The sequence below is a fragment of the Psilocybe cubensis genome, chromosome 8 (genome assembly GCF_017499595.1).
Source record: "Psilocybe cubensis strain MGC-MH-2018 chromosome 8, whole genome shotgun sequence".
Classification (NCBI taxonomy): Eukaryota; Fungi; Basidiomycota; class Agaricomycetes; order Agaricales; family Agrocybaceae; genus Psilocybe; species Psilocybe cubensis.
In genome coordinates, this window is record NC_063006.1 from 2,339,060 (window position 1) to 2,361,086 (window position 22,027).

At 45.3% G+C, this 22,027-nt stretch overlaps 10 protein-coding genes across 10 annotated transcripts; 7 read left to right on the forward strand and 3 right to left on the reverse strand.

The window, feature by feature from the left end:
* Positions 1–419: 419 nt before the first annotated feature.
* JR316_0009246 (Bypass of stop codon protein 6) lies at positions 420–2,654 on the forward strand (the record flags this gene model as incomplete). The annotated part of the gene is made up of 12 exons (XM_047894951.1): positions 420–785; positions 839–883; positions 937–996; positions 1,061–1,177; positions 1,229–1,307; positions 1,510–1,653; positions 1,723–1,884; positions 1,937–2,014; positions 2,078–2,121; positions 2,184–2,230; positions 2,282–2,527; positions 2,582–2,654. 12 exons carry the CDS (start codon positions 420–422, stop codon positions 2,652–2,654), a joined length of 1,461 nt encoding a protein of 486 aa, XP_047746410.1.
* A 299-nt stretch (positions 2,655–2,953) lies between these two features.
* JR316_0009247 (uncharacterized protein) lies at positions 2,954–5,287 on the forward strand (the record flags this gene model as incomplete). The annotated part of the gene is made up of 9 exons (XM_047894952.1): positions 2,954–3,439; positions 3,956–4,034; positions 4,138–4,281; positions 4,336–4,491; positions 4,546–4,627; positions 4,706–4,733; positions 4,799–4,845; positions 4,908–5,153; positions 5,215–5,287. 9 exons carry the CDS (start codon positions 2,954–2,956, stop codon positions 5,285–5,287), a joined length of 1,341 nt encoding a protein of 446 aa, XP_047746411.1.
* Positions 5,288–7,544: 2,257 nt separating this feature from the next.
* JR316_0009248 (uncharacterized protein) lies at positions 7,545–8,533 on the forward strand (the record flags this gene model as incomplete). The annotated part of the gene is made up of 4 exons (XM_047894953.1): positions 7,545–7,630; positions 7,740–7,973; positions 8,041–8,193; positions 8,263–8,533. The coding sequence occupies 4 exons, from the start codon at positions 7,545–7,547 to the stop codon at positions 8,531–8,533; spliced, it is 744 nt and encodes a 247-aa protein (XP_047746412.1).
* A 1,411-nt stretch (positions 8,534–9,944) lies between these two features.
* On the forward strand, positions 9,945–10,869 carry JR316_0009249 (uncharacterized protein; the record flags this gene model as incomplete). Its single annotated transcript, XM_047894954.1, has 3 exons — positions 9,945–10,051; positions 10,215–10,409; positions 10,446–10,869. The coding sequence occupies 3 exons, from the start codon at positions 9,945–9,947 to the stop codon at positions 10,867–10,869; spliced, it is 726 nt and encodes a 241-aa protein (XP_047746413.1).
* Positions 10,870–11,476: 607 nt separating this feature from the next.
* On the reverse strand, positions 11,477–12,748 carry JR316_0009250 (uncharacterized protein; the record flags this gene model as incomplete). Its single annotated transcript, XM_047894955.1, has 4 exons — positions 11,477–11,539; positions 11,601–12,097; positions 12,181–12,549; positions 12,622–12,748. The coding sequence occupies 4 exons, from the start codon at positions 12,746–12,748 to the stop codon at positions 11,477–11,479; spliced, it is 1,056 nt and encodes a 351-aa protein (XP_047746414.1).
* Positions 12,749–13,560: 812 nt separating this feature from the next.
* JR316_0009251 (uncharacterized protein) lies at positions 13,561–14,096 on the reverse strand (the record flags this gene model as incomplete). The annotated part of the gene is made up of 3 exons (XM_047894956.1): positions 13,561–13,792; positions 13,848–13,979; positions 14,014–14,096. 3 exons carry the CDS (start codon positions 14,094–14,096, stop codon positions 13,561–13,563), a joined length of 447 nt encoding a protein of 148 aa, XP_047746415.1.
* A 2,130-nt stretch (positions 14,097–16,226) lies between these two features.
* JR316_0009252 (uncharacterized protein) lies at positions 16,227–17,570 on the forward strand (the record flags this gene model as incomplete). Its single annotated transcript, XM_047894957.1, has 4 exons — positions 16,227–16,362; positions 16,430–16,798; positions 16,858–17,348; positions 17,406–17,570. The coding sequence occupies 4 exons, from the start codon at positions 16,227–16,229 to the stop codon at positions 17,568–17,570; spliced, it is 1,161 nt and encodes a 386-aa protein (XP_047746416.1).
* An 831-nt stretch (positions 17,571–18,401) lies between these two features.
* JR316_0009253 (uncharacterized protein) lies at positions 18,402–19,170 on the forward strand (the record flags this gene model as incomplete). Its single annotated transcript, XM_047894958.1, has 3 exons — positions 18,402–18,669; positions 18,738–18,890; positions 19,076–19,170. 3 exons carry the CDS (start codon positions 18,402–18,404, stop codon positions 19,168–19,170), a joined length of 516 nt encoding a protein of 171 aa, XP_047746417.1.
* Positions 19,171–19,845: 675 nt separating this feature from the next.
* On the forward strand, positions 19,846–20,157 carry JR316_0009254 (uncharacterized protein; the record flags this gene model as incomplete). Its single annotated transcript, XM_047894959.1, has 2 exons — positions 19,846–20,024; positions 20,085–20,157. The coding sequence occupies 2 exons, from the start codon at positions 19,846–19,848 to the stop codon at positions 20,155–20,157; spliced, it is 252 nt and encodes an 83-aa protein (XP_047746418.1).
* Positions 20,158–20,614: 457 nt separating this feature from the next.
* JR316_0009255 (Sorbose reductase sou1) lies at positions 20,615–21,741 on the reverse strand (the record flags this gene model as incomplete). Its single annotated transcript, XM_047894960.1, has 5 exons — positions 20,615–20,648; positions 20,722–20,790; positions 20,936–21,063; positions 21,120–21,245; positions 21,298–21,741. 5 exons carry the CDS (start codon positions 21,739–21,741, stop codon positions 20,615–20,617), a joined length of 801 nt encoding a protein of 266 aa, XP_047746419.1.
* Between the last annotated feature and the right edge of the window lie 286 nt (positions 21,742–22,027).

A 22,027-nucleotide genomic window follows, 5' to 3' on the forward strand; every position in this document is an offset into this window, starting at 1 on the left:
TCAAATCTATAGGCCTAGTCCGATGCCGAGATATTCGACGTGTACATGTGGCAAACGGAAATCGAAGTGAGTAAGACCGGGTTTCACATGACAAGGTACTCAGACTTCAGTACTGAGTACCTGACCACTCTATAGCGCACTCTGAGCGCATTTAAGGTCTCTTATGCCCGACCATAATTTGAAAGAGACAATCCAGTAAGTAAGCAAGAGTGGCAGTAAGCGACGTTGCCACGGTTAAATATCGGAATAATGTGCCCCGCGTCAAATTTAGATATAAAAAGTAAATGTCAACCTTTTCCTCTACCCATCGTCTTAGGTCTACCTATTCTCTGAAAATCCTTCCACTGCTGTTCTCGATTCCGTACCCGCCACTGCGCATCAAAATCTCTGCTCTAATCTCTGTGACCGATTCCGACACCATGGATCGATTCGCTCAGACATCACACACCACCGTGCTCATGGAACTCACCCCTGTCCAAAAAGTATCTCGAAATCAATCAACTTCCTCGTCCATGAAGGCAAAATCCAAAGTAAATTCCGAAGTCGTGGATACTGCCTCTGGGTCACAGCTTAGGAGAGTATCTATTGAAGAGACGCTCACGAACGAAGAGCGAAAGTCTGTCAACACCCGACCTGCAACAGGGCCTTCAGCAGGGACGAAGTCAAGAGAACAGAAGTTCACCGGCCGTATCCAGTTTCTGTCTCTCTGTTTTACTCTCTTTCTTGCCGGGTGGAATGATGGTACTACAGGTCCTCTTCTGCTCCGCATCCAGGAGGTATACCATGTATGTTCATTCTACGTTTACACCTCATTCTCCAATAACAACTTATGTTTTAGGTCAATTTTACCGTCGTCTCCCTTATATTTGTCCTTGCCTGCACTGTAAGCTATAACTACATTGTTTTAACATTTACACTTCTTAAATATGTTTTCAGGGATTCCTTGCAGGAGCATTGGCGAATATTCACTTGACTGAAAAGATCGGGTTTGGAAAAGTGAACACAACACTTCCGATGACACAATGTGAACAGCTGAACTAAGTCGTTGTATTTGAACTAGGCTGTCGCTCTCGGATCCGTCTTCCAAATTGTGGCATACAGTATACAATGCTCGGCCCCGCCATTTCCATTATTTGTTATAGCTTATGCCATCAATGGCGTAGGTGTCGCCCTTCAGGTGAGACTTCATTCAGTTTTCAACGTGTGTTACCTCATTCGCGTTCATTAGGATGCTCAAGCAAATGGGTTCGTTGCAACCCTGAGCAATAATCCCGAATCAAAAATGGGCATCTTACATGCTGCTTATGGTGCATATTTTTCCCTTTTAATTTCTACCATTCCTTTTTCTCTCTTTAAATGAACAGCGGATCATTCCTTACTCTGACTCAGTGACTGTCAGAGAAAATCAGAGATGAAAGTGACAACGTCTACGACGTCTTGGTCTCTGCCTTTTTGATTCTTAATCTCATTATTTTTTCGAATTTCCAATGTACTTACTTTGCTTGGCAGGGCTGGGTGCCTTTGCTGCACCGTTGGTAGCAACACAATTTGCGCATCTTCCGCGATGGTCGTTCCACTTTTTGGTTTCTTTAGGCCTGTCCGTTCTGAACACAATTTGTCTGGTGGCAATATTCAGATTTAAACCCCAAAATGGTGAGATATATTTGACGAAATCTCTTGTAACAATTATTGATCGCTTTGTTATTCGTCGACGATTTCCAGAATGTCTTCTTGAAGCCGGGGAAGTTGTTCCAGAGAAATCTGCAGTGCAGGAAGAGCAAACTCGAACTCAAAACACATTCGGGCTCGTGATGCGCAATCGCTCAGTACATTTAATCGCTTTTTTTATTCTTGTATACGTTGGTGTGGAAGTTACCATTGGCGGTGCGTTTTTAGGAATTGCGATATTGCGTATTGCTGAATAAATAAATATCAGGTTGGATTGTGACATTCATCATTGATGAGCGAAACGGTGGGCCATCAGCCGGTTATATCTCTTCTGGATTCTTTGGAGGTAAACATTGTGCTTGACGTGGTATAGGGTACCGTACTGATATCATGATTGCCCACTTGCAAGGCCTTACTGTAGGGCGCGTCCTTCTATTATGGGTGAACAAAAAGGTGCGTTGCTGAAAACAGTGCTATCGCTTCGTTACATATCTAATTAATTGTTTTTTGTAAAGGTTGGAGAAAGGCGTGTGCTGTTCATCTATGGCGCATTGTGTTTTGCGTAGGCATCTTTGCTGTCATCGGACCTTAAGCATTCTGACAAAATTTCCAGTCTAGAGTTTGTAATCTGGTTTGTACCATCCCTAATCGGAAACGCAGTCGCCATCTCCATAGTTGGTGTCCTCCTTGGACCTATGTATCCAATTGTGATGAACCAAGCATCGCGGATTCTACCACGGTGGATTTTAACTGGATCTATTGGTTGGATTGCTGGGTTTGGACAGGCTGGAAGTGCCCTGTTTCCCTTTATCACTGGAGCCGTTGCAGAGAGACACGGTATCAAGAGCCTACAACCACTGTAAGTTTTAAAAATTTATCCCGCTTTCAACTGTTATTCACCACGTTGTCAAAGACTCATTTCAATGATGGGACTCATGTTAGGATTATGGGCATTAGTCCCAAATGCACCGGCGCGACTGGATTAGCAACGCCGCCTGAGATGTTTGGTCTTTGAACGATCTTCAAAGGTCTGTAATACTTATGGACTTCTTATTGTTGGAAAGATTTTTATGTATTTTTGCTACACGATAAACCAATAAAACCATAGTGTCTCTCAGAGTAATCCAATGATTGTATACCTTCTGTAATTTCATTTTTCTGGTTGAGTGGTACCTACGCGCCCAATTGGGGGAGCCCGCGGGAGATTAGATATTAAAGAGATTAGATTGTCATCGCATTAACGTCGGAAAAACATAATCCGGCTACTTGTACTAGTAGTTTTAAAATGCCGATCGTTCCTTGGCTTCATTCACCCACAGTCCCTCCACACTGGAGAATTCAAGGATTAGAATCCATCTCCGTCTCCCTACCCGAGGGAAACTATAAGGCGGACAGGATCGAATTGCAAGTACCGGTGTCTCAAATGGATATCGACACGAGCCATGGAACAGGATCTCAGACTGCGTCCCGCCCCCCTACTCCGATGACAATCAACCCCAAAGGCGACTCGACTGGAAAGGAATTCACACTTACGCCCGAACCTACAGTCATAGTCGGCGAAAAGACCCCAGGAAACGATGTTAGTGCATTCGCAAGCCCGAGCATGTCGGCAGATGGGTATGGAGATAAGGAAGTTGCTAGGAGTCTCACGCGCGAACAGAAGAACATTGCGTTAGGGCAATTCCTCTCCCTATGTTTGACGTTATTCCTTGCTGGATGGAACGATGGAACGACGGGTCCTCTCTTACCACGTATCCAAGAAGTTTATAAGGTTTGTCTCCTGGATTCTGCAACGCAGTTTGATGGGTATTCGTGTCAATTTGTGGCCCCTGTGAATTTAATGGAACCCTCGATTTTCTCCCATAACCCTTAGGTCAACTTCACCATTGTATCTCTAATTTTTGTCTTTGCGTGTGTGGTGAGTGGTCTTGGCTATGGTCAATTGTATATATGTTCCTGAAGGGCTTGCTTGTTAGGGATTCCTTTCAGGTGCACTAGCCAACATATACTTAACCGATAAAATTGGTTTTGGCAAGGTGAGCCCCGCACGCAAAGAAAACTTCAAACCAAACACGAATTGACATTGGGTAGGCCATTGTTTTTGGATCCATTTGCCAGGTCGTGGCATACAGCATACAGTCTTCCGCCCCTCCTTTTCCAGTATTTGTATTGGCGTATGTCATAAATGGTGCAGGACTCGCTCTCCAGGTACATGTCTACGAATAAAGGTTTTTCTAGTGTATTACCAGAGCATCGTATTTTTTGAATTTTCTAATTCTCTTCACAGGACGCCCAAGCAAATGGTTTTGTTGCCACCTTAACCCAGAACCCAGAGTCTAAAATGGGTATTTTACATGCTGCATATGGTATGAACATTGACTTTCATACCAACTCCCCTTGCCATTTTCTCTGCATCCTTGCCTTCCGATTATGGTGTGTCTTGAACTATGCTGATTATCTCTCTGGCAGGTCTTGGGGCATTCGCTTCGCCGTTGGTGGCGACTCAATTCGCGCAACTTCATAGATGGTCTTTTCATTTTTTGGTGTCCCTTGGACTTGCTATCACCAATACTGCTATTTTGATTATGATTTTCAAACTCAAACGACAAGATGGTGAGATTTCCACTCGAACCACTGTGGCAGGTCTGATTCTCATTTTGGACTCAGACTGCCTTAAGGAAGCGGGGGAGATTATTCCTGAAACAACAGCGGAAGAAAAAGAACAGAATAAAAGCACTTTCAAAACAGTGATGCGCACACAAGCAGTGCATTTACTAGCTTTCTTTATTCTTGTATATGTGGGCGTGGAAGTCACTATAGGGGGTATGTACTTGCATGTTTGTCATTTAACTCTTCTAACCGTCAAGTATTTTATAGGTTGGATCGTGACGTTTATAATCAACGTCAGAGGAGGTGGACCGTCATCTGGTTATATCTCATCAGGATTTTTTGGAGGCAAGTGAAATGAACCCTAGTTACGTGGCGGAGCACTGAAAATGATCTGCCTCTCCCTGTTCTCAGGTTTGACCCTTGGCAGGGTTATTCTACTATGGGTGAACAAAACGGTGATTTTGACGCAATTTTGTCCAGCAAATAAGTCACCAATTAACCCTTCTGCGTTCGACATTAGGTCGGGGAGCGGCGGGTCATGTATTTGTACTCTGCTATTTGCCTTGGGTGAGTGTTTTGGGTGTCTTATTCTCTCAGTGGACCACTGAATCTCACTTTCACAACTTCAGCCTCGAATTTGTGATTTGGTTTGTTCCATCTCTTATTGGGAACGCAGTGGCGGTAGCTATCGTCGGTGTTTTCCTCGGGCCCATGTATCCCATTGTCATGAATCAAACTTCACGCATTCTACCACGGCACATCTTGACAGGGTCCATTGGGTGGATTGCAGGTTTTGGACAAGCTGGCAGTGCTTTGTTCCCATTCGTGACAGGGGCAATCGCTGAAAATCATGGAATAAAAAGTTTGCAGCCTTTGTGGGTGTACATCTTTTGGGCATTGCTGGGTTGATACTAAAATTCTGTCATTTTATGTTAGGTTGGTTGCCATGATTGTCTTTATGATGTCATTATGGGCGCTTGTTCCAAGGTCGCCTTTGCGGCAGGATTGAGCCGTATTTGGGGGAGGATGAGCAGAATTATTGCAATCCCTGGTGCCCACACTTTCTGTATCTACATGTGTATCAATTGGATCATATCCAACGAGTACGCTAATTCGTTGATCAGTCACCAGTGTCGTTACTATCCTTGGACCTTGAGTTTATGTCATGACACAATCTGAATCAACTGGACGAACTATATTTCTTTCAGGTTCATTTGGGATGCCGACTCGAGACCAGCGCATTCATGAAGGATTATGCAATGTTATGCTTTGCTCGTAGAATCGGACCAAAAATCTGGAGGGTTGTCATCATAACCTCGACGACGTCAATCTTACTTTATGACTGAGTCATATACTTGCTGAGACGCCACAGCCATTGAGCAGACATTTAACCCGGTTTCATCTATATGACCTTTCCTTAGCTCCGGATTCCAAGCTTCAAGACTTGCTGTTTGTCCAAGTCCACTTTCCGATTGAAATGCCGATAGCTAGTGTACTATCATGGCATTTGAAGCTGCCGCAAGAGCTGTCACCTGTGAGGAAAACTTGGTGGAACGAAAACGCCAATCAAAGATGAATACGTCCGCCAGTATTCAGAGATTTTTAAAGGCAAAACGAAGTCATGAGTGTTTGGATTATTTATTACTGATATGTGGCGAAAGGTTTTATGCGATGACGACGGATATGGAGGTGGTAGCTGACACGGGTGATGGATATGGACAAGATATGGATCTATCTTGAGTCCTGACCCGGACTCGGAGAAGGGAGGTGACTGGGAAACTTGCAAGAACTGAAGTACTGAGCCTCCACTTCCATATGACATGGTTGAGTATGTAACTATTATTATAAAACTGATTGATTTAGGTTCGTCTGGATTTCCTAGTACTCGAAATTTTCTATGTGATGCTGGTTAGTCGCAGCCAACGGCACGATCTCGGACAGGTTATTATTAGATCAAAAGAGAATGGATCAAGAACTGAAGCTTGAAGGCCTGAACATTGATATGTATGAGCATATAGCTTTCCGGTTGAGTAAGGTTAACAAAGATTAGCGCCATGTATCTGGTCCCAACTCACGAATAAACATTGGACTTTCAACGATAAGGTAGAGAACTTGTTTTTGACACGTCCACCCAGGACCCACCATACTATTCGGCAGGACTTCATGACAGGATCATTGATGATCTAGTCGCCAGAATTTAGCCTACCCATTTTAGTCTGTTCAGTGGCAAAGGATATATAGATGTAAGGTGATGAACACTGGCGATTCAGTCGGGCATATGGCTTAACAAAGAGCATCAGAACAAGGTTCTTATAAACCCCGTGTTCCATCGACATCAAGGATGCAGATGCGGATACCAGCGTCACTGCCTCGCTCTCCCTTCCGACACGCTCAAGCGCACTTAAGTGAAGGGAATGCAGGGCGGGTGCAGTGCTAAGCTTGGAATTTGAAGCGATGGATCCTAATCAAGACTTTACGAATCACGGTATGATGGATGTCGGATACCATAGGCGATCCCGATAACTGCGTCATTGTGCGTTACCTCCGTAAATGAATGTGTGCCTCGGGTGGATCACTTTGGTGCAAACAGGATGGCAAGAGATCATATAAGGGATGTTTAGTCCAGAACGCTCCTATGAGTGAATCAATCCCTAGAGGTTCCCTAGTAGGATGGCTTATCATGAGAATTGAAGAGAAAAAACACAATTTTATGCCTTGCAGAACACCAGAGATCCTTTAGTGCGCTTAGCGACGCGTTCCATTCAAATCTCTCAAACTCCGCAATTGCCCAATGCCGACGTTCATGGGCGCTTCCGCAAAGTGCAAAGTTGCTGTAATGACAGTTAAATGTGATTATTCGTCGCGGCATCCATAGTTATAGCAAAGGAACGCTGAAAAATAGCAGGTTAAAGCTAAAAATTATGGATGCAGCAGTATGGTTGGAAACCAGGGTTTTTCATCGAGCGGCGTAGATAACATCTAGGATTTTCTTGGCAAATCCCGACGTCCGGGGAATAGCTAAAATAGGTATGGCTTAGAGCGGCAGAATGGCAATGCCGGTCACCGGATTCCATCGGCAGACATTGAGCCATGTGTTCCCCTGACCTGAGATCATTGTTTCTTGGGAATACAAATAGCTGGCAGTGCTGTTCTCGGCTCCTCAGCTGGTCTCCCCCACCCACCCACTTCTTGCTTGCACTTGCAGATTCGTGTTGATCACAATCACCCTTCCTCAATAAAGAAAACTTCATACCCTTAAAAACACAATGGTTAAATTCGTATCAGCTCTTATTTTCGCCGCCCTCGTTGCCGCTCCCGCGCTTGCCTCAAACAGCTGGGATGATCTAAATTCGTGAGTATTTCCTTCCGGCGCTTGAGATGCATCATCATTTCACCTGGTGTCATGTAATCCTGGACTCTGACCTCACTTCTAATTTTTGTCTTGCCTTCTTCCATTCCAGTCGTGACCTCGATGCCGTCGCCCAGTCCGAGTCCATCTTTGGGCGCGAGCTTACGGAAACAGGAGCAGTATACGCGCGTGAGGTGGACGAGCTCTTCGCCCGCTTTGCGGAGGAACTTGACGCTCGTGGTATCAACTACGAGACTGTAGACCTCACAGAGCGCTCCAAAATCGGCGACAGGATTAAGGGATTCTTTAAGAAAGTTTGGCATGGAATCAAGAAAGTCGCCAAAGTGTGAGTGCCATGGCTCTATTCATTTGCGATACTTAATTTATTGACAAATGCATATTCTGGGATATAGTATCCTTAGACGTGAAGACGGCGAAGAAGTTTTCACTCGGGAGCTTGGCATTGATGAGGTGGAAGCCCGAGAGCTTGACGAGCTCTTCGAGCGGTACATGGAGGACATTGAGCAGCGAAGCCCTGGGTTCATGCACTTCATGAAAAGCGGGATGTGCGTATTCCCCCTTTCTTCATTTTCTAAATATAACCAACAAAACAAATCTTCCTCTTCATTTGATAGGTCGCATGTTAAGCACCTCGCGCACCCTGCTTCTGATCCATCCACACAGAACCCACCCACTGTTGACGGCCGTGACCTCACCGACGACAGCTTCTACCTTGCTTCCCGCGACTTCGACGATATCCTCGAAGAGCGCGAGCTTGACCTTGAGCTTGACCTTTCCGCGCGCGAATTTGTAGACGAAGAAGACATGTTCGCGCGCGGCCTTTCACTCGACGATGAGCTTGAGGATATGTTGGCACGCGAGTTCGAGTTTGACGAGCTCGACTAAAATGCCTTGTGTGCTGGATTCCGTCCGTCATGTGCAAAACTTAATTATCCCTTAATTATATTTACCATTACCATTAACATACAGAGTCAAGCAGAAGAGTATATCACACTAATCAATACTCATTCCATGTACTTTGGAATTAGGAAAGCAGAGTGTCGCTCTTCCACCAGTATTGTATATGTGTTGATACCAATGCCTGCCCATGACATTGCTTGGAAAAGTGAGTTTGCTACAGCGCCGACAGTCGCTCTGGCGCTCGCGGTGCTTTCTTTATCCATTGTTGGTGCTCTTGTTTTCTCTGAGGCATGTGTTCCAGCCTGGTACTGGATATTGAGGTCTGACAACGGTATGAGGTTTGCGCAGGATTTGTACCTTGCGTGATTTAGAAGGTAAGAAAGGGCTGTGTATCATTTCCGAGTTCACGGTTTTGCCGCTGCTACTTAACACAGCGCTGACCACAGGCCGACCTACCTTGGATCTACCCATCTGTTGGTTATTCGTGTTTTTAGTTTACAGATTACATACATTGTCATCAGTCTGCGCTGTCGTCATTCAATGGCCCTGGAGGGCCTGAACTATATACTAATAATATAGTAGTTTAATTATAAACCTACCTTCTCGGCGGTGTTTCAAGAACGGGATACTTCTAAGTGAATAGTTCTTGTTTGTTTTATCAATGACAGGAAATGATGGTGTTACATGGCGCTTGACCTCAAGCGGAAGTAGGGATCAGAATTTCATGATGTTCTCAGCCACTGACATCCGGCTTTTGGAGAACTTGTCCGTCTGGGCCCGTGGTAGAGAGTAATTACGTTGTAAGCTGGGTTCGGTGCAGGAAGTGGTCTTCCCCTCAGTAAGTTATGTAGCTTTCATTCAAACCACTTCAAGAGTGTGTTAAAATAAAGCCTCGGCGTACGTTCTCTGCTCAGCGACTGGTGATAGCCACGAGCCACATTTTGCCTCAATGATTCAAGAAACCCAACGGGGGTCATCACGATCCGAAAGCGACACAGCTAATGTCCTTTATCGCCACTCCTTCCGTTACTCTATCAAAGTATCACACGTTGACAATCACTGACTGATCCACCCATGCCGTCGGCGTGAACGGCAGTGCGAACAGCGCCCATCGTAAGAAACGATCATCCACATTCCACCTTTTGATTATTGATAGGACTATGCCTGTTGTTAATCTAAATTCGTCAGCATCTGACTGTGGGTAAAAGTTCAACAGACGTATGTAGGTGAGGGTATATAAGTAGTTATCCCTATCGTACGCAATTTCCTCAGCTGGTCTCCTCCCCCACCCCTTTCCCATCCTACGCCTTCTATCTGTGTTGATCACAGTTAGCTTATATACGCAAATAAACAACACTCTTATAACTCTTAAATATCCACAGTACTCTATAGTAAAATGGTCAAAGTCACATCCGCCACCCTTCTCGTCGCTGCTGCCCTTGTCGCCGGTCCTGTTTCTGTGCTGGCGGCTGGATCTGGTTGGGAGGAGTTTGAACTTGAAAGGTGTGTCTTTGCGTAGTGTTTATACTTCAGGCATTGGCACCCTTCGCATGATGTGCCTACATCATTGCCTACACATCGGCAACTACACCTTTCCCTCCATTGTTGGGATATTACACACACTTCAATTTTATCAACAATAAATCTTACTTATATGCATCCACAGCCGGTCTATTTCTCCCTCGGACTCGTCCGCCCTTTCACCTTTTGCACGCGAGACAGAAGAGCTCTTTGGGCGCATTGCCGAGGAACTTGACCTTCGAGAGTTCGAAGATGGAGATATGCAAGGCCTCGTAGAGCGCAGTAAGATTGGGCACTTCTTCCACAAGTTATGGCATGGAATAAAGAAGGTTGCCTCTGTGTGAGTGCTCACTTTATTAGACCATTAAATCTCTAGGGCTCATGGAGGATGTTCACGTTGTGTATCTACCAGTGTGATCCGCCGGGAAGACGCTAGCGAGCACGAGATCCTCCTCGCGCGCGGTGCAGCTGAGCTCGATAATCTCTTCGAACGTACAATCGCAGGCATTGATGCGCGAAGCCCTGGGTTTGCCAGATTTATGAAGTCTGGGATGACGCATGTTGAGGCGCACCCGCACGCCGTGCACCACGCGGCCCATGTAGCCTCCTCACTTGCTCAAGCGGCGTTCAATAACCGCAGGGATTACGAGGACCTTGAGCTAGATTTTGTTGAACGTGACAACCTTGCATTTGATGAGGAGATATACGGGAGAGAATATCAAGCGGAAGAGGATTTGTATGGGCGTGCGTTCGAGGAGGAGTTCGAGAGGGATTTTGATGAGCTTGACGAGCTTGACTAAACCACTTTGCATATATTATCTAGTACACATATGCAGTATATGAAGGCAGGAGTTTAATATGGGATCCTATTGGTATACATTGAATGTGATACTATCCCAAAATGTAAGGCAAGCTGATTGAATTTGTGGTTCAGGTTGCAGTCAATTCGACAAAAAATCTGCATGCCTTGGGGTAATGGCCAGTCCCAATATCGACGCTGTTCTTTTGGCATGCTTCCCAGGGTAGAAAATACTATCAACCATGTTATGATGTAAACTCAATGTACAAGCGGACATCGTGGACCCTCACGCGGTGATTTAATTTCTCTAGGCATGGGATGCATGCTCTCAATTAGGCATATCAATGTCTAAATCTAGACAAGAACAGCCACTGAAATTGCATTACATAAGATTAAGAACACCATGCAACTGATTTAGGCGGCGTTCTCGGGGTTAAAATTTGTTTGGGACAAGCGCCCATAGCGATGTTTTTCTCATCCTTGTGTACTACCGAGTGAAAAGTGACAAAAGTGGGGTTTTAATTCGATACGAATGTGTCATATGAACTTCATTGTGTTAAAACTATATGTAGCGAGAGATTCGTTCACCGGTTATTTTTCAATGGCATTTACAATGGGGATGCCAGTTTCAAATAGATATCGAGAGCCCTTTCTGGCTCTTCCCAATGTGGCTGTATATCATTGACGCACATTCAACATAAATGTCAGAATGTCAACAACACTTGAACTCACGAAATGATTGATTCCTTCCACCATCTCGAATCTCATTGACTTCAATGCACCACGTTTCTCTGCCTCATCCTGTATAGCCCACATGGCGGCAATGCCAAACGCAGGAGCTTTCTCTCCCGACAAATACGCTTTTACCAAACTCGGGAACAATGTCTTGATTTGGGGATCAAAAAGTGCCTTTTGGTAAGCCGAATGAAGCTGGCTCTGAAAGCCGAACATGTACGGTATTTCGGAGGAGGCCTCCTTTTGTCCTGTACAGACTGCGGAAGTGTATTCCTCCATGGTGAGGTTGTAGATAGTACCCGGTTTAAAGGAGGATGGGAGTATATATGAGAGGTCATTGAGTTCCCGCGTGGCGAGGGCGTTCCCATGGTCAAAGTATCCTGTAACCCACTGCGCGAACATGGGAAATTTGAGTTCTGGAGGAACGGACTCGATCTGAAACGGCGCCCAATTCTTCTCGGGCATAGGAAGTCCAAAAACGAGGGGCGGTCCTTCTTTAGATTTTTGAGAGAAACAAAAAGAAAAGGAGAGGAGCAGGGTTCAGAGGAGTAGGTGTAATGTAGTCATCATCACATACCATGTAATATCAATGCACGGAGGTACTTCTGGAGCCTGTCTCTCACGGAAGCAGGAAGTGTATCTGCGTGTGCAATTGTGGCATTTGCCTCCCCTGAACCAAGCGACCATCCATAAAGCACAACGCCGCCTGATTTCCTATCGCTCGCCACTGGCGGGAGCTGGTACTTCTCGATTAACTTGTCAATCAAAATGGCATATTCGTGTCCGCGGTTCTTCATCCACGTATCGCGCTGTTCATCCGTACCGTTTACCATTACCTCAAGCTCGGCAGGCGTGAAGGCTGTCGATCCAGGATAATTCCTTCGTGATACAGCAATGAAGCGAATATTCTTGCTTGCAGCCATGGCTTGGACCCTTTTGAATATCGCTGTAGATATACCAGATGTATGAGGAACAATTTAGAAAAAACTTGCCAGTGCGTTGAAGTGATAAGACGTACTGGAACTAAAGCATAAACCATGGATAACGATAATTGTCGTATAATCGCTCGAGTCGTTGACTGGGCCGCTGTCAATGTACCCTAGCTCAACTCCATCGTCACTGACTTGTACTTTCTTAAAAGACATCGAGTAAATCCTCCAAGCGATTAGTAACACTTGATGAGAGAGAGAAGAAAGAACGGTGAGGCAATAAATTAACGAAGTCTTGCCTTTTATTCTTTGCCAATTTGAATGCCCCGAAAATGGGGATAACAAAGTAAAACGTGCCCTGTCACTGATTGGCTGGCTAGATGGGCGCTGTGGCTAGTGGTAGCCTGATATCGCATTATTCTTGTACACGCTCATAAGACAGTGTGAATGTATGAAAAAATAAATACTGCAACATAAGCGACTGTGGATTGTAGACTCTAGAGTCATTAGACGTAGAAGGGTTATGCTTACTATATATATGTGTACACGCATGTATATCGACGTAGTATGTCCATTTGAGTTGTCATTGTGTGCTGTCCGATCATTTTTTCGGATCAAGTAAGGCTGGTCATCTGAGGCTTCCCGGGCCGCTCACTCAGGCAGGGTTCTCATGAAGCTGGAATAATAAGGCAAAAGTAATTTCGTTCCGAGTGGTAAGAGGTCCCCATTCCCATGCGAAATTGTAGATTTCATCCCATTACCCTTACCTATCTCTAGGCGTCTAAAGTGAAATAGCAAAGGTGCAGTAATTAGCTCAACCTGAGGCACCATTTGTCAACGCAGGAACTTATCAATCGTTATCAATGACATGATATTGCATATTCAACGACTATCTCGCATATTTTGGGTACACTGAATGTACAAAGGTTAGCATTAACCATCCTATTTGCCCATGTGCCTTCGTTAGATGCCATGTGCTACCCATCGCGGGTAACACGGCTGGTGACTTCCCCATGCCAATCTGCCCCTCAGTCGAGCTCGTTTATATCCCGTCTCTCAAATGCCTCGTCGAAGAATTCTTCCCTTTCTAAGAGATCGTTCCAAATGTCACTCGTTTCGAGAGATCTCTTGTGGTGGTGGTTATTGTTGTGGTTTTGCTGGTGATGCTCGGCAGCCTTGTGTGCGGCCTTGCGGCCAACCTTGCTAGCAACTCTTGAGCCTACGCGGGCACCGACTTGGGCGCCAATTCTCAGCGCAGCACTAAAAAATAGTCAGCCTGTAATAAAATCTTGATATGGACCTCAAAGAGACATACAAGATGAGAGGAAAAAACGGAGCTCGTTCCTGGAGCTCGACGTCCGTAAGCTCCCGCCCATATACAGCCTCAATAACGTCGCGAGATAGAACAATATCATCTGACTCTAGGCTTCGTCGGTTGTCCCTGAAGCTGTATGCGTTTAGCATACCAGCATTAATTGTACGAAAAGAAGACCTGCCTGGCCAAAGTAGGAACAGCGTTGACGACGACAGCAGCAACAAAGAAAACGGAGGTGAATTTAACCATAGCGGAAAGAATGTATTTGAGAGTTAGAGGAGTAGGGTAGGGATGTTGCGTGGGGTTGATTGGATGCGAATGCGACCTGCGCGAAGTAGAGGAGACCAGCTGGAGAATCTAGATAGGGTCATCTATGTCTTTATACTCTTCAGAACTGTAGTTCTGACCCTATTCACAGGAATTATGTAACTGTAGAGCTTGGCACGTCCGATCACACTATATTGAATTGAATGAGATGGAGTATTGTTTTTCTCAACGATGAAAATACGAACCGTGTTTCTCGGCTAGGGGTATCAGGCAACAACCAGTGCTCGACAGAACTCCTGATTGATACGGGTCAGCTCAGAGGTCCGAACATTCTTCAAGCGCTACGCATCAACAGCACACACGTTATGGGGGCAACAGTTCCCTGGTTAAAATCTCCAAAGTTCTCCTAAGGAGACCATTTCGTTGCTTTCAAAGAATCGAATAGAAATGACCTATTCACCGGTTCAATACTCGCGACTAGACAAGTGTGGCCAACCCTTCAGGTCTCATAGACTGACACGATGTTCAGTGAGTGAAGGAGGCAATGCGGGGGTATCTATGTCCTCACAACCCGAACACAATCAACCCCGATAAGGTAGGCGATCATGTTTCTTTCGGTTGGCAGTAGTTATGTATCCGGACCAGTGGCACATTGTGCGGCGCATCATCCGTGATGACGAGAGATGTTGAATATCAACGGATTGAGCATTAGTCCCGCAGATAGAATACCGAAAAGTTGACGAACAAGCAAAAAAATTGCATTACAAGATCATTTTCCTAATGATGGCGAAGATAGTGTGATGTTTTGCGCAAATCAGATCGATATCATATCCAGAATTATTTAAATTGAGGTGGAAGGATTGTATACGCCAAATTTGAGCATCAGGTATGAGAGTAACGAACGAAAGGGTAATGATTTGTTGATCAAGTTGGTCCAGAGAATTCCAATGGAGAGGGATCGACAGTTGATAACAAGCTAGTCGCTCAGGTGGTTTATGGATGATAAACAAGGCGTTAAGAGCGAAGTTGACCAGTTGTGCTATTGAACCGAAGGTATCTGAAGAACAAGTTGACAGCGAAGAAACATCGGAGGCCAAGCCGACGAATGGAATGCTTCCAGACATTCGGAGCGGAGTCACGAGCTGAACTTAAACTTTGATTTTCCGCGAAAGCACAATTTCCATTCAAGGATTTCCTTTCAAAAGTCAATTTGACACCCATATTAGCCCATATTTCAATCATCCTTATTTCTTGCTGATCATTTCCACTGGGATATTTCGATACAGAGTGCTGCTAACCAATGCCAAATCTTCGTCACAAAGGCGGTTTCCTACCCGAACCTTGCCGATGAATTACCTGATGGCGGCGTTCAATCTGTTGTTGCACTGCTGTTGACCCTGCAGGCCCAAACGCCACCTGGGGGTATTTGATACAGTTTGATCGTGACCGTTGACGCAGGACTGCCACACGTCTGAAGGTTGCGAGTCCTATGGAAAAGCTACCCACCCAAATGCAACCCTAATCGCTGCCAGTCACACAACTTACGCACCTCCAGTCTACAGCTGTCTACAGGCCAGTATCCGGTCTCCGTTCGATTCCTCACTGTTAGTTGGCCTTTCGTATTACAGAGGAAGAAGTATGGCTTACCTGTTGAGTATGCTACATACAACATCTTATAACGTGTTTTACGGTCTCATGACACCGTAACAAAAACGCCTCCGCTTCCTCCTCCGCCAGCGGTGGTGACGGGAGCAAAGTGCTCGGAAGGTAGCAGCCGCAACGGGAACGGCCCAGCAGAATGGCATTTCAACGACATGCTTATCGGTATACCCCAGCTCATGTTCCGTGACCGGAGTACAAAGTCTCTTTTTTGATATGTGGAAATTGGTATTAATCTAATCCTCTGCTATTCTTCAACAGTTCTCTACAGGATAAACATAATATAGTCGTGTTCTAGTCTCATACTGGTCTTACTCGTTGCACTCAAAATTTTAAATATCGGACGTCAAAATGGCCTGACCAAAACGGTGGATATGTCCTGGCCAGCATATAAATCGTTTGCGTCGATCCATAAAGGTCATAATTTTCCCGGATTCAAACCTCGCCCAGATAATGTCTCCTACCTATGGGAAAGTAGTTGTGAGCGACTCTGGGGTAGAGCTCGCATACACCGATAGCGGAGCGCTCGAGACCAAGTCAACACCCTACACGACCGCTATTGCCATTCATGGGATGTTTTTCGCCGCACGTAAGTCTTTCCTGTAAATTTGTTTACCATTTTTGACAGTTAATAATCTTTCCCGCGGGACCTGTAGCGGTTTTTGAGAAGGTCCAAGCATGTGCAGCGGGGAAAGGAGTCCGTATAATTGCCCTCAACCGACGCAACTATTCTGGATCTACCCCATATTCACCGGAGGAGTTCAATATCCTTGTCAATGGCTCGGACGAAGAGAAGCACAGCTGGCTTAGGGAACGTGGTCATGAGATTGCCAGATTTATTGTCGCATTGATTAAGGCAAAAAACCTTCCCAAGCTTTCTGAAGATGGTAAAACCGGAGGCATCGTTCTCATTGGATGGTCGGTTGGTGCGGGAGAGGCTAATGCTGTCATCGCTCACGCCGATACCCTTCCTTCTGAGATGCGCTCTGTCTTGGCTTCATATCTCCGGGGATTAATCTTACACGGTGCGTAAACTTTCACCTAATGCACAGAAGGAATCGTGCCTAATTGTGGCACACAACAGAGGCTGCACCTCTTATTTACGGATTGCCTATGCCCGAGAAAAATTGGGCACCTTTTGCTGTTGAAAGTATCCCTCCTGAACAACGTTTCCCGTACTTCAACCAGTGGGTTACAGCATACTTCGACCATGACGATCTCTCCAAGAAAGATCTCAATACCCTGGAATACGTTCTTCCCTCGTCTTCACGTCCTGGCTCCATCTTTAGCATGTCGAAGGCCGAGCAACAAGGAATGATTGGATCCAATGAGGAGTCTGCCGGAGATGCACCGTATATCATGGGCTTCACTCCCCAATTGAACGCAGTCTTCCGTAAAGTTTTGTTTGACCCGTCCACCAAGGCACTATTCCCAAAAATGAAGATATCTTTCCTTGCTGGCGAGAAATCGGCGGCTTTTGGCATTGCGGGTGTATGGGCGGCGCAGGAAGAAGCCACGAAAGAAGGGATCGTAAATTCCATTAATTTCAACATTGCTCCTGGTCTTAACCATTTCGTAAGTGATTTATTGAACCACCAGGCCTGCGAACTTATTGCTCGAGTATATTTATAGGCCCACTGGGATGCTCCCGAAGCCACGGTAGATTTATACCTCCAGCTAACAGATACTGCCCTTCTTAGACCAATCTATGCAAGACCTGCGAAGACCCAGCGCCGTTTTACACGGCAATTATCCAAGTTCTTTATGCTGAGAAGTACTGTGACTGCGCAAAACTGAACATGAAACATACAGATCCCTGCGGATTAACAGTAGCTTTGTTTTTGCTGGTTACTTCTAGAATACGATATGGTACTTACAATAATAATGTGGCGTTGAATCAATCGAAATAGTGCATGCTGGAAATTAGATACTCCAATTTAATCACTATGCTTTAGGGTCGCTATTAAGTCGTTGTGCTGACCTACGGGTTACGCCCAGATTATACATGGATTGAGTACTTAAATGTTACTATGTCAGTCGGTTAGATAAGATGAATGTCGACTATTTCTATTCTCTTTGAACTTTGCTTGATCCAATCAATCTCCGCTTCATTGTCACTGCTTTACTCGCGCTGAGTGACTATATCACTGTCTAACTTCTTCCCCGACTTCCATGGCGAGAGTGCCACCAGAGCTCTTGTCACTCATATTTCAGATCCTCGAGAACGAGAAGGAGTGGAATACTTTAAAAGCATGTTCTCTTCTATCCCATGACAATCACTCTCGTGTTCTTCCACTGCTCTTCAGAACGATAACTCTCCGTTTGAGGAGCCAGCCTAGCCCCATTGTCATTCGCGATGTAGTCCGGCGCGTTGACGGACTATGCAACCTGTTCCAAAAGAGACCACATACTAGAGGATTTGTTAAAACCTTTGAACTACTTGATTCTTATCCGGTATACAATTCTCAGTGGATAACCCAACAAAAGTCTCTACCCCGACTCTTGGATATGCTTCACAGTGTTCGACAGCTCACTTTTGGATGCGAAGTGGGGTTTCTTCATTGGAATCAATTTTCGCCAGAACTACGATGCTCTTTGCTGTTCTTATTCCTTTCACCATCTCTCAAGATGCTCAGCCTTGCCAACCTAGGATCGCTTCCTGTGTCGGCACTCAACACCTGCACTCATTATCTCTCCCTTAATAACGTACTTACATTACGTCCTGAGTCTTATCTTCCTTCTGGACACTGGATAGAAGACCCACCCGCGCATCCGAAGGCTGAGCTCAGATACCTCAGCGTTCGTACCGAGTCCACTGCCAACACCAATGCCACATGGAGTGTCATGCTAACACATGCGGATAAAATCAAGGTTATAAAATGGCGTTGCTGGGAAGGTATGTCATATTTTTATCCTGGTTGTTTTCCGTTTCATCGACATCAAAACATCTGACGGGTCTTGTAGACACTCAAATTGTCAATGGCATGAGTTTTCCAGGAAACATTGACCTGGGCAGGCTTAATGCGTTGAAGAAGTTTTCCGTTCGCATGTCTTTTGGGAAAGTGGGACGAGACCTGCTAGGCTTTGTGCAAGCACTCGAATCAATTACACGGCCAAGTAATATGGTTTGCCTCAACATCTCAATCCTCTTTCCGCTGCATCACAATGCACATACAGCACGCGATATTCAGACGCACGTTTTCTGGACACGCCTCGCCAATGCATTGAACCAACTCGAGTATCGTTCACTCAAAAGGTTGGACATGGAGCTTACCGTTCATGAGAGAATCCTTTTATTACAGGGAACAAGGATAAACTCAGTGACGGAATTCAGGAACCAGATGAGGAACACTCTATTTCCTTTGCTAAACTTGTCTTCATTGCATTTCAAGTTTAAAGTCAAGGCCTTTTGAACCTACAACATTCTTTATCAAGAGTGGGTCTTCATCTAGTCTTCGTTATTAAACCTCTCAGTCTTCTCGACATCATATGTATGTACATACCTCATATACTCCATCACAACCACAATGTATTTTTTCTTACTGACGATAGAATGATGTAGACAATGTCCTTATAATCTGTGCAGCGGTAGGTCTATTTTAAGACGTCCCCAAGGCATAGTAGCGCTAATAGTTCAGCGTCTGCAGTGGCACATTATGCCAAACGCAATGTGCCACACTGAGAATATTCAAGTGATGCTTGCCGTTACAAAGTGTCTTATTTGCGTATTGAGGTCGTAACTGTGGTCTGAGACGCTATCGCCAACGTCGTCGTGATAATCTGGCTTGTTATTTTTGAGTTCCGATCACTGTTGGAGCGGAGGCAAAATTTATTCCAAAACCAGGATACCCCATATCCACAGTTCGGCGCTCAATTGCCTCACCTGTGACGCAGATCCTCTTTCTCCTCACTTGTCTGGCCCGTGTGTTTTACTTCACTCCAAAGTTTTCAACGTCATCACCCACACCACTGCCACTGCTACCCTATATAAACTGTACGGGTCATTGATTCAGGCAGCCATTCACCTTCCATCTTTGATTCGCACAACATCCAACAACTTTAACTATCAATAATGGCCACCGACTGCACCTGCCAGAGAGGATGCTCGTACGTTTCACCCCTATTCCTCACCGTATCATTGCTTAAATTATCTAATTCACCAGCGCTTGCGGACCCCAAGGCACAGGCTGTGCTTGCCCAAAGGGCAAATGCGATTGCCCACAGTGTCCTAACAAAACACACACTGATAAGGTGAGTAAACTGAATTCATTGATGATGGCGTTATTTGACGTGTCAATTACTATGCTATAGTGTTCGTGCAAAGGCAGTTCGGACTCATGCGGTTGCACCACCAGCGACAAACCGTGCACATGTTCTTAATTGACCTATAAATTCCAACATCCTGCGGCCACGCCTTAGCGCCAGGCTGCCTCTCTGTTAATTTTGTGTATTTGTATTTAGCATAGTAAACCAAGCCTTAGCGCCAGGTTGCTTCTGCCTTCACTTGTCAATCTGTATTTGTTAATTTGATTATTCTGCATAGTAAACCAAGCCTTAGCGCCAGGTTGCTTCTGCCTTCACTTTTAATCTGTATTTGTTAATTTGACAGTGACCATGCCTTTGCGCTAGGTTGCTTGTGAAAACAATTTTAAACATGATTGATTGATATTTATGTCTGAATGATTCCACAACACAGATATTCCGACTATACTGTATCGGACTTGTTTGAGTGTCTTGTATTCGCGTGTCATTGATAATTTTCTGTTGTATTCTTAAGTTGCCATACAGCGAGAGGTTTTTTGAGCTTACTGTTGTCTTTTATATAGAATCCAATTTTCGGCCTACCACGCACAGTGACCACCGTCAACGGTGAGGCTAATGTGCGAGTTCACGATTAATTAATTTGCCTTGGCGTTGACAAGCCCAGCTCAAGAGTTGAGAAACTTACTTTGAGCCAGTGCAAAACGTAGATGCATCGCTTGCCAGGAAGAGCGCGGCTCCTCGCAGTTCATCTGTCCTGCCAAGGCGACCAAGTGGGTTTTGGGAACTCCATTCCTGCGTTAAACCTGGGGTACTATCAAGAGGGTTCTTGGTCATGCTGGTATGAATTAAGGACTTCAGTGATGTGTTATTCTTCAAAAAAAAAAAAAAACGGAACCTACGCAGTGAAAATATATCCAGGACTGATAGTATTGACGCGGATATTATTTTCCCCAAGTTCACACGCCATGGATCTCCCCATCTGAAGCACCGAAGCCTTACTGATGTTATAGGCAACGGTTTTAACCCTCTGTTTTCATTCCAGGTAAATGCCCAAGAACCCAACAGAAGAATCTGTATACTTACTGGAAGAGCAACACTTCCACATATACTACTCGTCAATATGATGCTACCAGCTATTTGACGTTTTACCATTTCCCGAGCAGCAGCCTGAGCAGTGTAGAAGGCGCCATTGACATTGACATCGAGTACCTGTCCTTGGAAAATTGACCTGGCGAGAAACAACCTCTAAATTAAATCAAACCTTCTGGAAATCTTCCTCTGGGTACTCCAATATTCCGGTGAACCCCGCAATTCCAGCATTTGCGAAACAAATGTCTAACCTTCCCTCCTGTGAAGCAATTTTGTCTACCAGAGTCCACATCTCCTTCTGGTTTGTAACATCGCATGGCATATATTCAAGCCTCCCTTTCTTGATTTTGCCTTCCGAGACTAGATCACCCAGCTCAGAGGCGAATTTCTGGACTTTGAGCCACTCTTCGTTGGGCTCGTTGGACAAGTCGAGGCAGTACACGATGGCCCCAACTTCTACAAGGGCAAGTGCTATTTCGAGTCCAATACCACGGTGCCCACCAGTGACAATGGCAACTTTTCCGAGCAGAGAGAACAGATTCAGAGCAGTACGAACTGGTGGGGCCTCAGTGGCGAGAGCAGCAGCGACGCCTAAAGGGTGGGAAGAGTCTGACATCTTCCCTTATGTGCAAGTGGATAAAGCGTGAACGCATGGCTGAGACGAACTGATTATATAGGTTGGTTCGATTGGTGTGAATGTTCGCAGGGGCACAGGATTGACGTTGTGTTTTTGTTTTCGATGATTTGGAAGTACAGACCAGAATAGAAATCGTGGAGACTGTAGGTATTTTCGCATCGTTATGTCGTTAATGCTTATAATTGGGCCAAGGACTCGGGCACCGTACTATGCTAGAAGAGAACAGAAGTTTAATAATATGATAAGTAGTCTGCTGTAGTGGTAT